Raw genomic sequence first — 16,513 nt, 5'->3', positions numbered from 1 at the left:
CGTTTTCACTGAGAGACAAAGAGGTAGCAGACAAGAACATTATCATGGCTTCACCCCTCCTTCACAAGCAGGGCCCCTGAACGTGCCTGTTGCTATGGCAACTCAATTGAGAACCTTCTCTCTCTCTCTCTTTCCTCTCTCGCTCGCTCCAACATCTAAATAAAATCTTGGCTATTTATAGACCGATGCTTGCAACACGCGAGTTATCTCATATGCATGCATGCGAATGCATCACAAAAATTCAGTATATATGTATACATGAGTGTGCGCACACACACACACCCTCGCCTGCACAATGCCAGGGCTTGCTGCTGTGTGTCCATCTGAGAATTAAATCTATCTATGTTTTTGTTTTTTTACTCCTTATATTTAAGAGGTGGAAGAAGAGCTGAGCAACCACAGTGTGTGTGTGTGTGTGTGGAGCTGAGGCAGTGAAATCTTCCTGTTCTATCTCAGGTTTATCTTGTCAGCTGTTGTCGAGTGCTCTCCAGGCCAGCTGATAAAGTCCATTATAATACACAGGGAGCCAGACAGTGAGTGAGATGTTATACCTATCAGGATACAATAGCACTCCAATGACAGGCTCATCCTGCCTGGCCGGGTCTACTTCACAGTGGAGCTACAGACAGGAATGCCGCATTTAGCTCAGACTGGTAAAATATGAAGCTCTGCATTGTGCACACAAGCCTGGAACTTCCTTTCTTCTGGCCATATAACAAGTTGCTGAATGTTTCTGGTTTCAGGCTTAGATCCAGGGATAAAATACTAAATCACTCATTTGTGTTGTGGGATGAAAGGGTTTAAGAGCTCTTGGAACAGATGCAAAAAAGGCCACAAGAGTGCTGCACAGTGAAGGTTGCTAGCATGGCTGTAGTGTGATCAGACCTCAGAGTTGGAGGGGGTCAGAGCTAGAAGAGATGTTTGCAGCCTTTTTTGCAAAGGAGAAATATGTCAGAGAAAACAATAAGAAGGGGCCCCACTGGACTACTTTCAGGGGGCTGTGGAGCTAATGAGGGGGCCAAAAAATCAGGTGATGTGTATCTGCCTTTGCAGCTCTTGATTTAGAAGCAAAAGTTTCAGAAGTTGGCTGCCCGCTTACAGCACGCAACAACCTTGTCAAAGCAGCAGGGGAAAGGAGGTGTCTGTGAACCCAGCTGTGCAGCTGGGAGAGGTGCAGATGAATCAGGAGTGTGTGTGTGTGTGTGTGTGTGTGTGTGAAGAAGTTTAGAACTAGATTAGATAGAACTGAATTTAGGACTATATATTGTATTTTTAAAAAAGTCTATGCTAACATGCTGCTAAACTTTTGTCTTCTAATTAACTACCACACTGAATTTTAGAATACAATTTTACATTTAAATGTGAAACCTAAATTAAGCTACATTAGCCATCTTTAGCTGTAATCGTTCCTATTATTGATTATTGTGTTTTGCTCCAATATTTATTGGTTATTTAATTGATATTTATATCGAATTAATATCATCCAAGCTGACTGTGCGTGTGTGTGTGTGTGTGCCAAAAAACGCCCAATAACGGAGGAAGCCCCGCCTCCATCCGTGGGGTTACCATGGCAAACGGCGTCGACGTCACAATGGCAGGAACGCCGTCTATAAGTATCGGAGGGTCTGCCGCGGCAGCTCGCGAGCTCGGATGTGTGCTCTGGAGGAGTGACACGTGCTGGAGAAAACAAAAATAAAAAATACAAAAAACAAAAAAAAAACAATAACGGGCACATCCAGGAGTTTAATTTTATTGTAACTTTTTATTGTACATATTCTCAAAACGTGGAGTTTTGTTTGAGATTTTTTATTTGAAGTAGGAAGACAAACCGCCGGGCAGCCATGGGAAGAGGAGTGAGTATTCGCTTTCTGTCTTTTTTGTGTGTGTTTGCCGCTTTAAAACTTCGACATTCTAACAAGTGGTTTGTTTAATGGCCACATGTGTGTAAAGATAAACCCGCTTGAGAGGACACTTCCGTGTTTCCACCCGGGTTCTAGCGGCAATTTCGTCTGTCAGTGAACAGACTGCTCAGAATCAACTTTGAGATGCTAGTCTTAACCGCTCCGTGTCCGGTTACATAACGGGATGTTTCTCAACCGCCTGCACTATCAAAGTTTTTAGCTGCGAAGAAACTGACAAAATAACGCTGTGAACGGCTGCTGGGGGTGATTTCGCAGAAGAGTAGCTCAAGTAGCAAACATATGTTTTTGGCTTTTATGACCGTGAAGTGATGCTATCTGTGGTGTTTTGCTAGCTTTTTCACGTTTTAGCCGCAGCTGTGCATTCTGGGGGACAATGGCTGTGGCAGTGGGATGGATGCGTTCACGGTCCAGCCCATTTTTTTTCTCTGCTAGGAGATTTGTTGCTCTGTGGACCAATTAAACTTATCTAAAGTCACATCTGCACACCTACCTTCCACAGCTTTTAGGCCAGCAAGAAGGTGTATATAGCACTGAAGTAGTGCTATTTGCAAACATAGAAGGGAAATAGAGAATTGCTATATTATATTTTATTATAAATTTGATTTAGTCTGCTCAAAATCGTGCCATTGAAGCTGTTTTAATTAAACGTTGTCAAGCACAGGAGGGTGTAATAAAGAGTCATCCTGTGTGGGATTGTTTTTGCCTGTTATTTTCCACCAACTTGCATTAAATTGAACCCCATTGTATGATATATCGCCACACCCTGCCATCCTGCGCACTCATTAGAGATTCAGCCGGCAAGGCGGATGGAGAGAAAGATGGGACGGGGAGAGAGAGATCTGGTGGGAGATGTGAAGCCAGAACGGCTCATTCAGTCTTTTTCCTGCTGCTCATTTACGATTCTGAAAAATCTTCGCCTCTTCTCTCTCTCAGCTTCTTGGCTGCTGCTGCTGCCCCTCTCCCCTCCTCCCCCCTTTTTCCCTGTCCTCTCATATGTGATGAAAGCCATGCCCTGCCCCCATCCAACCTCCTTCCAGTTCCCCACTGCATCTCCCCCTCCTTTCCTGCCCCCTTTTCCTTTTCTCCCAATACAACCAGGGCTGGCACAGACAAATAGTGAGCCCTGGAAGGAGGATAATCGGCACTATGGAGACTTGGTGGTGTGAGGAAGAAGTAGTTGTTTAGGAGCATAGGTATGAGAAGGCCCCCTCTCCCCTGCTTCCTCAGCACAGTGCAGTAAACAAGACAAAAGCAAGAAGTGAGCCAAGAGGAGGGATTGATTGTTTTCAGAGAGGGAGGTGTGTGTGTGTGTGTGATACTAAGGGGAGCCAAGAGGCACCAGTTGCCGCATTGCCACCGCTGAGCAACTTGGCTGTCAGACCTGAGAGGCAGGGTTGCAGACAGACCGAAACTAAGCCGTGATGATCTCAGAGACAGAGATGCTTTCAGGAGACTGATGGTGCGACTAAATATTTCATAGTCTTTCATATGATTTCTCCTTTACAGGCTGAATTATTGAAAATTAGAAAAGTACACACCCTTACCATTATGGGAAGCTCTTTCTACCAATAGGTGGCAGTGTTCAAAGGGGCAATAGAAGAGCTAGCATTGCAGATGAATTTATTGGTCCAACAGAGAATTTCTGCACATGTTGGTGTTCACGTTTAGAACACTCGTATGTTTAGCTGAAGCTAATTGGCTGCTAATTCTTTATGCTAAATTGGTCAAAATGAAGGATCCACTGGTGTTTCTATGGCTGTTTTAAAGGTTTGCTACATACAGATTAGTACAGAAGAGGATTACGGCTACTGTAAAAAAAAAAAAATCTAACTTTAATCTCAGGTTTTATTCCCAGAATTCTAACTTTAAGAAAGTCTCCATTCTGAGAAAAATTGAAAATTGTGATCTTTTTTTTAAGAATTCTGAGAAAAGTCCCACATTATTTTCGTGGCTGTAATCCTGAGCAAGAGAATGCAGCTACACCATAAACCGACCCGACACATCAGCCCCGGGCCACTTCTAATCTCAGCCAAAGGGGCACTGGACTCCCACCTTCACATCCATTCTTTTACAGTCTGTTTCCCCCCTTGTTCTCTCTGTTTGTACCTGCTCTACTCCTCTATCTCTTCCTGAGGTTTTAGCATTCTTTCCGCTCGGCAGTCACTGTGTATTAGCTGGAGCTTTTGTCACATGCCACCCCTTGTCTGTTTCCCTCTTTCTGCCTTTTCACCCAATCTTAATTCCCTCTTTTTTTCTCCCCTCCTCACTGTTTTTTTATCTATCTTTTTTCTTTCTCTCATTCTCTGCCGCTGGTTGGCTAAGCAGATTGAGCCGTGCGATTTGTTTTCTGTGGCAGCTCTTTCACTGCGAGCCTGTTGCTCAGCAAAAGTGGAACATTGACACTAAAAACAGAACTGTTCCTCCTCCATCCATGTACAGGCGTACAAGGAAATCTGACATTTGTCCATGCCTAATCCTAGGTCCCAGTTACTGTCTCCTGAATCAATGGGTCATTTTCTCATGTGATTACAAGCTGACGCATGCTCGTGTCAAACATTCATACTTCCTGCATTTACAGGAAGTATGAATATTTGACACGAGCATACTTCAGCTCTTCCCCTTTTTAAAGGAAATGATGCAACTATGCTCATTTGAGTCATGTGCTGCTTTACTTTAACCCTACGAAGCCCGGCGGCATTTTGTGACATTTTAACATGCGGTATAAAGTCTTACACCTCTTTAGAAATAACACAGTCAGAATTCAGAATTTAGGTTTATTCTCATTTAACACTCATGGATCTGCACTGTGGAGCCAAGCTAATTGTTATTTTACCACAACAAAGAAAGGCATTCATGCCTTCATTCATTTGTTGAGCTTGGAAAAAGCTGAAAGTTGCACAGGACGTGAAGGGAGTTTTAAACACCCCCTCCTTGTAAATCAACACACTTTCTTTTCACTGTTTAAACAGTAAAAAGTTTAGTTGGAGGAAATGAACGAATAAAGGAGGAAGGGGTGGCATGGGAAGAAAAGAGAGGAGGAGGAGGAGGGGGGGGGGGACTACAACACGTGATTCTGTCCATTCACATATCTGAAGAGGTGTGGCAATAGTTGCTGGTAGCAACCGGGCAAAGTCCCAGGACTGTGTGTGTGTGTCAGCACAGTTCAATGAGCAGCTTGTGTATCTGGCAAAAGACTCTGGCACCAGGAAGGACTGCTCACAGGAATTCTGCCTGTAAAGGGAGAAAAAAAGGTTTAAAATATGCAGGCGCTTGACCGAACACTCTTCTGATGTTCAGTTTAGCCTTTAGGAGGTTGTTCACTCAGGCGAAGGGGGAAGGATGTACTGCACTCACATAAATCCCTGCCCCGCTTTCCTTCTGGCGTGCTCATTTTTATTGCTTTTTGCTGGCTAATTTTAGAATAGAAAACAAACATGACGTTACCAAATAAGCGATTTTGATCCGTCTGGGCATGTCCTTATACTTGTCCAAAGTTTTGGTCTCAGTCCAAATTTAGCACCACACCACAACTTTCCATTAAGGCTGACGTAGAGAGGGATAGAATAGTCCACATGCCTGTGGTCTTACCAGTCACATGAAGCCTTCCCTGAGCTTTTTGTTTTGTGTTTTTGATGCAGAGTTCTGAGAACAAAGAGCCATTGTCCAGTGTCCAGAAGGCTTCATTAACACTGGCTTATTTAGTTTTTCACTGTCACATTTTGTCAACTTTGAATGCTGCTCTTCGAGGTAACCTTCTACTAGAGAAACATCATCTTTTAATTGACAAATGACCTTTTCAAGGCACAAACGAGGCCCTTTTGCATATAGTTGCAAAGGTGAATACACTACAGATGCTTTATCATGACCTTTAAGTCTTGCTTTCACACCATAGTCTGAGAAAACTTTAAGAGGAGAAGCGAGAGAGATTTGATTGCACAGCTGCTTAAACATAAACAATAAACAGTAGGTGTGGAAATTGTGGAAATTACACATCCTGTGGGCATGTAGCATAAGGACGTTAACTACTGCAACACCATCTGCATCTGACTCTGATTTGCAGCATGACGATAGGACTCTTCCTTGTGTCTTAACTGTCAGGTGTAAACAAATGCCGGTGTTTGAATGCTTGTGTTTGAATAACCTTCGCATACACATACATAGAAAACATCGTTTGTGCTCTGGATTGCTGTTTGCCTAATGCCAGATGGCCCCTGGGTGGGGTGGCGTGGCATGGGGTGGTGGTGGTGGTGGTGGGGTCCAAAGGCTAAGATCTGGTCTTGACTGATGTTAGAACCAGCCTCAGTGTTTTCCCAGCTTAGCTGGCCAGGGGGCTGGAGCAGCAATAACAACATGTGCTGGGATCACACACTCTTGGACTGGTGGGAAACTTTGTAGGCTCAGGCTGTAGAATATCAGGACGTCCATATTTGGGTATGATCTTGTTTTCAAAATGGCTGTGGTGCGACGAATGGCCCACTTGGGTTCCCCCTTGCTAACACCTCTGATCCTTGTATAATTTTGCATTATTGATGAGCTTTAGCCGCTAATCAATGTTGGCTTCTAATGTTGGCTTCTAATGTTGTGATCTCCGATAACCTGAGACGCATATGGGTTAAGAAGAAGAAGAAGCCTATTAAGTGTTGGGCCATTCTAGTCATACTATTTGTAGGAATTGGTGAATGTTTTTGTGTAAGGGAAGAGAATTTTGTGAGTTTTATTCGCTTTTTTTTTAAGTAGTAGTAGAGTAGACTTTGATGTCCAGGGCCTTTTCTTCTGCCCCTCTTTTTTCCTCACTATCTCGCCTTCACTCTGTCACTCTGTCTCACACACCCTCTGGCTCTCACCCTTCTAGAAGACACAATCTTTGCTTGGGCCTTTGTTGCTCTGTCGGCTACAGAGGCTGCTGATAATGAGAGGGGATGTCTGTGCCAGAGTAGCTGATGGTGTGATAGGAGTCGTCAAGTCGTGCTAATTTTAGACATTACCTGCAGAGGTTTTTCAGCTAGACCTGGGTACCATTTCTGTCAGGTCTAGGCACACAACTGGTGGTTATGTTTAGAAAAGCTGTTGGTGAATGAGTGTATTTAAGTCTGAGACAGCAGCGCCCTTCTTTACAAGTGTAATTAGCGGCCTAATCTGCCTCACAAGGCAAAGATGGCCTTATCTTCCAACTGACCCCAAACCACATGGTGCCTGCCCCTCCCTTAAGTTAGAATGGCCCCTAAAACCAATATTCAGTTGAAGAAACACAAGGGAGCTGGTTTATTCAGCTTTTAAGGTTAGTACCAGATGGAGCTGGTGTCTACAAGACATTGATATCACATGTCTGTGTGCTAGGATTCTTTGAAATGTTTCCTCAGTTTTAGACGGGCTGTGTTTAGTGCGTTGGCCTACATAGGAGGCTTTATAAAGATGCAGTTTGACAAAATGTCTTCTGGCATATTTGAGTCATCCTCGCATTGCTTCAAACACACCTCAGCAGCAGTCAGCATGATTACTTATGCATGGGCTCTTTTGTGCCACACAGGAAAGGGTTCAAGGTTTCATTTTGAAAACGCGTACACACACTGGTTTAGCCTCATTGGCACCGGATATTAATCAGAAAAAAGAAGAAATTAAGTTATTAATCTTAACTTAAAAGATTAAGATTAACAAACCATAATCATAAAACCAGTCACTACCCCTTTGTTTAAACAGTAACGCTAATCATCTTCTGTAATAATAAAATAATTTCCAGTATATAAATATATGCTCCTAAAATAAATTAGCTCATTGCCTGTGATCAGAGTGTGCATAGCAACAAATGTTTGACCCTCCAGCTGTAAGAACCTGTTGTACTCTCACTGCCTGCATTGCATCCATGCCATCAGCCAGCTCTGTAAAAGTAATAATAAAAATGGCAGCTTGAGTGGTGCTGTCAGTGAACTGTTGCTGTGTTGGGTTTTCAGGATGGACGAGAGCAGTATGAGCTGGCTGCGACCTCGGAGCAGGGTGGCAAGAAGAAGGGGAAGGGGAAGAAGAAAGAAAAGGATATGGATGAACTGAAGAAGGAAGTGGATATGGTGAGTCACTTTCTTTTGTTTTACTCCTACCTTCAAGAGGAATATCCCATCTGTATGTTTATAATTTCACCTGCTGGGTTTCATTCTCTTCCTCTTACCTCTGCTGCCTTTACATGATCTCTACTCCTACTTATTACCTTCTACCTCCTCCTTTCTTTGACGTTTGCCGGCTTCTAATTCTCCCCCTTTTTTTATCAACTGTGACTACCTCTCTGTGTCTTCCTTATGAGAGAGGTAGCCATTGTGGAAGGGAAAGGTCAGCTCAGCTCACAATGCTCTGTAAATGTCGCTGAACAAACATACATAGAGTGGATACACATAGAAGTAATGCTTTTGTCCTCTTTGTCTTTGCAGGATGATCACAAGCTGACCCTGGATGAGCTCAATCGCAAATATGGAACAGACCTCACCAATGTAAGTGCGATGAAATATGTTTTGGCATGTCGTTTAAAAGAAGTGTCTGCATATATCACGAAGATTAGACTAAAGATCAAGAATCAGCTGCAGGCTGGATGCCATTTATCTCTTCAGTCTGAGAGCTGACATTCAGATGATGAATGATTAATAAGCCTCAGATGTTTGAACTTTGCTGAAATTTTTTCATATAACAAAGGTAAAACCTGCAATACTTTCATAAAAACAACCCATCCAAATAGCTCTTCTCTCCTTATGCAAATGTTGTCCTGGTCATGCAGGAAAGATCAAGGAGAATACTTAATCAGTGCCTCTAACCGGGGGTCTCCGAGCTCTGCATGCGTGTGCATGCATGCTGCAGCTATTGTGAATAATTTATTAGCCACCAAAACCCCTCCTCCTCCTCCTCATCCTCCTCCTCCTCCTCTGCCCTGATTTTCATACAGTATGATTCTATTTGCCTCTGCTCTCTTTTAATATGTCCTCCTTCTTCCTCTTCCCACCTACCTGCACTGTTTTTCTGTTGATTCTGCGTTGCCAGGCGACTAGTAGCACCTGCTGTCCCCTCTGGATTTTAATATGTGGCTGGGAGTTTTTCTTTGTTTGCTGGCAAACAATAATGATGAAATTTGGCTGTATGTCCAGACACAACTTATGAGTGAGTTTGTCTCTTCTCCTTCCTTTTTCTTCAGGGTTTGACTAGTGCGAAGGCTGCTGAGATTCTGGCCCGTGATGGGCCCAATGCCCTCACTCCTCCTCCCACCACACCAGAGTGGGTCAAATTCTGCAAACAGGTAACATGAGTTATTGAACAGATTTTTCCAAGGTGTTTCAGACCAGCAGGAAATACCCACTTCTTTCTTCCTGCAGATGTTTGGTGGTTTCTCCATGCTCCTGTGGACTGGTGCCATTCTCTGTTTCCTGGCCTATGGTATTCAGGCTGCAATGGAGGAGGAGCCTGCCAATGATAATGTAAGAAAAGATTACTACATGTGCAAAGCAAGCAAGAAGAAAGTGCAACTTTTTATGTTAACAAGATGCAGTTGATGTTCACAGTTGTACCTGGGCGTCGTCCTTTCTGCTGTTGTCATCATCACTGGTTGTTTCTCCTACTACCAAGAAGCTAAGAGCTCCAAGATCATGGACTCCTTCAAGAATCTGGTCCCACAGGTGCCCCGCATAATTCATTCCTTTCCTCAAGCTCCATACCATTAAGTAACAATAAGGGTTTCAAGTAAATGCCTGTCTCTGTCGTGTCTCGCCTCGTAGCAAGCCCTGGTCGTCCGTGACGGTGAGAAAAAGAGCCTCAATGCTGAGGATGTGGTGGTTGGTGATTTAGTGGAGGTGAAAGGTGGCGACAGGATCCCCGCTGACCTGCGAATCATCTCTGCCCATGGCTGCAAGGTAAAATGAGCTTTTTCATTCATCCTCTGTCACCTGCCCCTAAATTCTCCATTATGGAACTATCCGTTCCCATTCTGCCAATCACGTGTAACCAAAGGGATGAACCTCCAAGGAGGAAGTTTGTTTTCCTTCCTTTTGCTTTTCTTGTGTTTTATCACTCACAGTTGCTGTCTCATTTCTCAGGTGGACAACTCCTCTCTGACCGGTGAATCAGAACCTCAGACCCGTACTCCCGACTTCTCCAACGAGAATCCACTGGAGACCCGAAACATTGCTTTCTTCTCCACCAACTGTGTTGAAGGTATGATGGCAGGATTTGTCATGTGTAATCAGCAGGTCATAGACTTTACAACCAATCTCTTCTTTCAATCCTGGCCACAGGAACTGCTCGTGGTATTGTGATCAGCACTGGAGACCGCACTGTTATGGGTCGTATCGCCACACTAGCCTCCGGACTGGAGGTCGGACGCACCCCCATCTCCATTGAGATCGAGCACTTCATTCACATCATCACTGGTGTGGCTGTCTTTCTGGGTGTTTCGTTCTTCATCCTCTCCCTCATCCTCGGTTACACCTGGCTGGAGGCCGTCATCTTCCTCATTGGCATCATTGTCGCCAACGTGCCAGAGGGTCTCCTGGCTACCGTCACTGTGAGTTGTGGCGTCTTTGATGGATTTCATTGATGAAGGTTGTGTGGTTGTGAATAACAGTTCTGTCTTTAGGTGTGTCTGACCCTGACCGCCAAGCGCATGGCCAAGAAGAACTGCTTGGTGAAGAACCTGGAAGCCGTGGAGACCCTGGGCTCCACCTCCACCATCTGCTCAGACAAAACCGGCACCCTGACCCAGAACAGGATGACTGTAGCCCACATGTGGTTCGACAACCAGATCCATGAGGCTGACACAACCGAGAACCAGAGTGGCACCTCTTTCGACAGAAGTTCCGCCACCTGGGCTTCTCTGGCTAGGATTGCTGGACTCTGTAACCGCGCCGTATTCTTAGCTGAGCAGAGCAACATTGCCATTCTAAAGGTGGGTTCTTTGCCCCATGTTTCTTGGTCTGCTTATGTGAATAAATAAACCCAATAATAAACCTAGTCTGGGAAAACGAGTTCATGTTATTCAGACAATTATCTCTCAGAGCTATAAAAGATTTTATCCTTTCTTTAACCATCAACAGCTCCTTTTCAAGTGTGAGTGAAAATCTAATTAAGGACAAGAGACTCTTATGAAAGTAAAAACACACAAGACTGCAGCCATTGTACACATTTGTTTCACTGCTCAATGTTTCAAACATCATTTCAAATCATCATAAACAACATTTCAAAGCATATTTGTAAAAAAAACATGTAAGCTTCATTTCTTTGTGTTGGCGTTTTCAGTGGGCTGCTGCAACAAGCCCTGGTTATCAAGCATTAACAGTTTGGAGCTGGATTTGCACTCATCGAAACAGATTTTTAACCTCATATAAACATGCTTGTTTTCAAGCTCATATCGCACTCCCAGGAGTATATATACACACAGTCTCGTGTTGTTACTATATAATTATTCCGAACTCCACCCCCTTTACAGCACACAGCAAAAAAACACACACACACACACAATGTGTCTTGGCTCCTAGACCTTCCTGTGAGCCCAGTCTTTTGTTTTCACCCTATGTTAATAACCCGTTAACGTGTCCTGAGTCTGTACATGTATCTATGTGCGTTAATCACCTGTAAATGTGTGGATGGCGTTGCCGCTCTAATTATCAGTCATTCCCTTTCTGTGCTCATTATTTTTTTCTCCACAGTTGCTGTTACATGATTGAGATGAGGGTAAACACAGGGTCGGTTGTTATCAAGGCCAGTAATTATATGTGGGGAAAAAAAGGAGAGAAAATTAGCATTTTTCTTTCATGGCTAGCTTCCAACCTCCTATCTCGCACATCTTATGTAGTGGAATACACTTTAAGAATGTTTATTGGAGTCAGCAGTTGATCTCTCCATTTCTCTATCTTCATCAGAGAGATGTGGCCGGTGATGCTTCTGAATCGGCTCTGCTGAAGTGCATCGAGCTGTGCTGTGGATCAGTCCAAGAAATGAGAGAGAAAAGCCCAAAAATCGCTGAGATTCCGTTCAACTCCACCAACAAGTACCAGGTATGAATGTTTGAATCATCATTGTCAATGTGAAAGTTTCAAGGGAAACTGAGCCTTTAGATATGATAAATCTTTCTGACTTTTTGAACTCATTCTTCATCGTTTTACATACATTGAATGTCAAGGAAATCCACACAAAACACACAGTCCTCTCTCTGACCTGGTGTATTTTTTTCCTTTGTCATCCCAGCTTTCCATTCACAAGAATTCCTCATCTGAAGGAGAATCCAAGCACTTGCTGGTGATGAAGGGAGCCCCAGAGAGGATTCTGGACCGCTGCTCCACCATCATGATGCAGGGCAAGGAGCAGCCTCTGGACGACGAGATGAAAGACGCCTTCCAAAACGCTTACCTGGAACTGGGAGGTCTGGGAGAAAGAGTGCTAGGTAAGGATGAACCCCTGCTGAGATTAAAATTAACAAAATAATAGAGCTGGACCTCAAACACTCTGTCCTGTCTAGGTTTCTGCCACTACAACCTGCCTGATGATCAGTTCCCAGAAGGCTTTGCTTTCGACACTGATGAGGTCAACTTCCCCACTGAGAACCTGTGCTTCATTGGCCTCATGTCCATGATTGATCCTCCTCGTGCTGCCGTGCCCGACGCTGTGGGCAAATGCAGGAGCGCTGGAATCAAGGTGAGCTCTAAAAGTCCACATATCTTTTTACTTTGTAAATGAGAATGAGATTAACTCATCTGAACAAATCCTCCCTTCTCTTAGGTTATCATGGTAACAGGTGATCATCCAATCACAGCAAAGGCTATCGCTAAGGGTGTGGGTATCATCTCCGAAGGCAACGAGACTGTTGAAGATATCGCTGCACGTTTGAACATCCCTATTAACGAAGTCAATCCAAGGTAGGAGAGACCGTCCGTACCCCATGATCTATTTTATCTATCTAGTTTTATTTTGGTCTGCATTTTAGTCAGCATCACTCATCTATATATATCTTTGTATTGAAATGTCCTAATGTTCCCTGCAGAGATGCCAAGGCCTGCGTCGTGCACGGTGGTGAACTGAAAGATCTGACCGCAGAGCAGCTGGACGACATCCTAAAGCACCACACTGAGATTGTTTTTGCCCGAACCTCCCCGCAGCAGAAGCTAATCATTGTAGAGGGCTGCCAGAGACAGGTACACACAAAACAAGACATGCGTGACGCAGATGATTTTCCTGCCCTTATAAGCCCCCTGATGTACAGTTTGGCAAACACAGCATGAGCCAGCGTATTTATTATGTAAATCCACAGGTGAATATTTGATATTCCTATATTCCTGATAATGCTTATTTATGATTTACGCTTTGGTCTGATGACTAATGTTGGCTGAATAATCAGGCATAACATCTGTCAAGCTGTGAGCTCACACACATGAATATTCATGAGTGCAGCAGTAGTAGGCAGAAGGAGAAGCATTTATTGAATTATTCCTTAATAAGGGGTCACAGTGAACAACCTCTGCTGATCGTTGAACTGATTCTGTGCTCAGTATTGCTGCCTATTTTTTAATGCAAGTTTGCGGTCATTAAATTCACAGAGATCAGTCATGATACAGTGAAAACTAATAGTGTTGATGAAAGATTTGCTACATCACAAGGAATCCCAGTGGTTTAGTGGTGCGCATTTGTTGTATACCACCTTTTAAAAAGGCTTGTGTTTGGGACACAAATAACCTTCCCATTATTATCCCAATCCCATTATTAAGCATGCGGCTCTGTCTCCTTTTTATCCACTTTTATCCCAGCTGTCACTTCTTTCAAATAAACAGTTTCTTTCACTGAACAGGAAATGATTCAATGTGACACCAGAAAAATGGAAAAATCACTCAAACGCAAGACTGGTGACTGGCTTTTCCTCAAAAAGGATGTGACACCTGTTACCTTAGTGTTTTCACTTCCCATCTGAGAATGTGACAAACTCCTTTTCAGCATTAAGTCAGCAACATGTTACTAAATTTTGGCTTTAAACTCACACCCTCCCCTCTCTCCTCACAGGGTGCCATCGTGGCTGTGACAGGCGACGGTGTGAACGACTCTCCTGCTCTAAAGAAAGCTGACATCGGCGTCGCTATGGGCATCGCCGGATCTGACGTCTCCAAGCAGGCTGCCGACATGATCCTGCTTGACGACAACTTCGCCTCCATCGTCACAGGAGTGGAAGAAGGTAACAGATTGTACTCCTGGAGCGGAATAATCACTACGTTTGAATGTGTATTAACATACACATATGTACTCTTTAGGCCGTTTGATCTTTGACAACCTGAAGAAGTCCATCGCCTACACTCTGACCAGCAACATCCCTGAGATCACGCCCTTCCTCCTCTTTATCATCGCCAACATCCCTCTGCCTCTGGGAACCGTCACCATCCTCTGTATTGACCTGGGAACTGACATGGTAACAGAGTCTCTCTTTCACACTGCTGGCATGTAAAAATCACATCTAAACACGGATAAACCCGTCTCCCAGGTCCCAGCCATTTCCTTGGCTTACGAAGCAGCTGAAAGCGACATCATGAAGAGACAGCCCAGAAACCCCAAAACAGACAAACTGGTGAACGAGAGGCTCATCAGCATCGCTTATGGACAAATCGGTAAAAAATCCTTTTGCTGTGTGTGGCCTGGTAGATTCTCCTGGAGCTCAGTGTCTAGGTGGTCCAAGATAACAGGAAGAGAGGCATGCACCATAAATAGGCATGCACTGATAGAGAACTGGAGTGTTGTAGCAGTGACTCCAGCTTTTGATTGCTCCCTGTATGGTAATAAAGCCAAGAATCAGGTTATGAAGTTTGTGCTCATTTATCCTCTTTAAGTGATGCCCATAAAGTAGCGTTTAATTCCTTAAAACACTCACTAATCTAATGTATTTATAATCTTCCTCATTCATCCACTGATGGTGTTCATCTTCCCAAAAGACTAGCTTGTTTCCTCAATCATTTACTGATTCCTGGTTGTATTGCTAGCTCTAATTAACTGCAAAAGATAACAGACACTGATATAGTTTGATCTCCTACTGCAGGAATGATCCAGGCGCTGGCGGGCTTCTTTACCTACTTTGTGATCTTGGCTGAAAATGGCTTCCTGCCTTCCACGCTGGTTGGCATCAGAGTGAACTGGGATAACAAATACATCAACGACTTGGAGGACAGCTACGGACAGCAATGGGTGAGTCTCTGTTCCAAAAAAAGAACAAGGAAAGTTAAGAATTGGGCCTGCTCTTATTAAAACACCTGTTTTCTGTTAGACTTATGAGCAGAGAAAGATTGTGGAGTTCACCTGCCACACAGCCTTCTTTGTCAGCATCGTCATCGTGCAGTGGGCTGATCTGATCATCTGCAAGACCAGGAGGAACTCTGTCTTCCAGCAGGGCATGAAGTGAGCTTTTCTCTGTTTTTAAACAACACACAATTTAATTTATTTTCAGATCCTCTTTTAAATTCCTCTCTCATCTCTTACAGGAACAAGATCCTGATCTTTGGGCTGTTTGAAGAGACCGCCCTGGCTGCCTTCCTCTCCTACTGCCCAGGCATGGATGTCGCCCTCAGAATGTACCCTCTTAAGTAAGAAAAGCTCTGTCACATGTTTTTCCTACAGACCTGGGGCTCTGGATTAGGCTCTCACCTTTTTCTGTGTGTTTTCTAGGCCCAACTGGTGGTTCTGCGCCTTCCCTTACTCCCTGCTCATCTTTATCTATGATGAAATCCGTAAGCTGATCCTCAGACGCAGCCCAGGAGGTGAGTCCAGAAACCCGTGCTTTTATTATCTTCTTTTTTTCCTCCTTGTTTTTTCTAGCACTCACCCCCCCCCCCCCCCCCCCCCCCCCCACCTTGTTTTCCACCTTTCCCTCCTCCCTCCAACAGTGCCCGTCTCTTTGCGTGTTTTTAAATATAAAATGAAAGATATCCACTCTTCTAAATGTTTGTGTTTTCTCTTTTCTGCATGTTTAGGCTGGGTGGAACGGGAGACCTACTATTAAAGACCTGTCAGCCTGTCAGTCCAGTCAGCTCGCATCTTCTCCTCCACTCCCGTCTTTGCATGAATATTGTCTTGCTGCTCGGAATAAAATTTTAACCTCTGTGAAAAAAAAAATTGGAACGTGTTTTTATATTTAGGGAATGCTTGATACTACTTATTAGACAAATAATGAGATGGAACATGCTGATGATGCTGATGATGATGTTGATAAATGATAATGCTAATAATGACATGAACACTGAACATTGACATGACTATGCGTGCCTTGTTTCTGAAACAGGACCAATTTTATACATGTTTTTAACAGTTATAAACGTTCAATAAAATGCGCTCGAGTCAGGTCCCACAAGTGACTCCTGTCCTCATTTATCATGTGTGTTTTTATGTGCTGCCATTTTTGGTTTAATCTCTACTAATGTAAGTAATCCACTGTAAAGGATAAACTGCTTTTTTTTATTTTTGTTTGTTTACCCCACATTTAATCTCAGCGTGTAATTAAATAATTAAAATCCAGGTTTAGGCCTAATTAAACAATCCTACACACATACTAAGAATTATATAGGCCTACATCCCCATTTTTCAGGTCAGGTTTTGGTTTAGGC

The 16,513-nt window shown here is 43.8% G+C and overlaps 1 protein-coding gene across 1 annotated transcript; it reads left to right on the top strand.

Annotated features, from left to right (window-relative positions):
- The first annotated feature begins 1,629 nt into the window (after positions 1-1,629).
- Positions 1,630-16,260, top strand: LOC114453123 (sodium/potassium-transporting ATPase subunit alpha-1). The gene is made up of 23 exons (XM_028432796.1): positions 1,630-1,853; positions 7,871-7,984; positions 8,339-8,398; positions 9,091-9,192; positions 9,269-9,370; positions 9,455-9,568; positions 9,668-9,802; positions 9,986-10,103; positions 10,184-10,452; positions 10,525-10,833; positions 11,807-11,941; positions 12,132-12,327; positions 12,403-12,578; positions 12,663-12,799; positions 12,925-13,075; positions 13,935-14,103; positions 14,180-14,334; positions 14,407-14,530; positions 14,956-15,101; positions 15,181-15,311; positions 15,395-15,496; positions 15,579-15,670; positions 15,884-16,260. The coding sequence occupies exons 1-23, from the start codon at positions 1,842-1,844 to the stop codon at positions 15,910-15,912; spliced, it is 3,078 nt and encodes a 1,025-aa protein (XP_028288597.1). The 5' UTR covers positions 1,630-1,841; the 3' UTR covers positions 15,913-16,260.
- The last annotated feature ends 253 nt before the right edge of the window (positions 16,261-16,513 follow it).

Source organism: Parambassis ranga, chromosome 2 (assembly GCF_900634625.1).
Source record: "Parambassis ranga chromosome 2, fParRan2.1, whole genome shotgun sequence".
NCBI classification, from domain to species: domain Eukaryota; kingdom Metazoa; phylum Chordata; class Actinopteri; family Ambassidae; genus Parambassis; species Parambassis ranga.
The sequence above is the reverse complement of the archived record's forward strand: the minus strand, read 5'-3'. Positions and strand labels throughout refer to the sequence as shown.

Excerpts from the sequence above, each read along its gene's own strand:
- LOC114453123 (XM_028432796.1), top strand. Across the intron at positions 12,579-12,662 it reads GCAGGAGCGCTGGAATCAAG|GTTATCATGGTAACAGGTGA; the intron begins GTGAGCTCTAAA and ends CCCTTCTCTTAG. Across the intron at positions 14,104-14,179 it reads CGTCACAGGAGTGGAAGAAG|GCCGTTTGATCTTTGACAAC; the intron begins GTAACAGATTGT and ends TGTACTCTTTAG.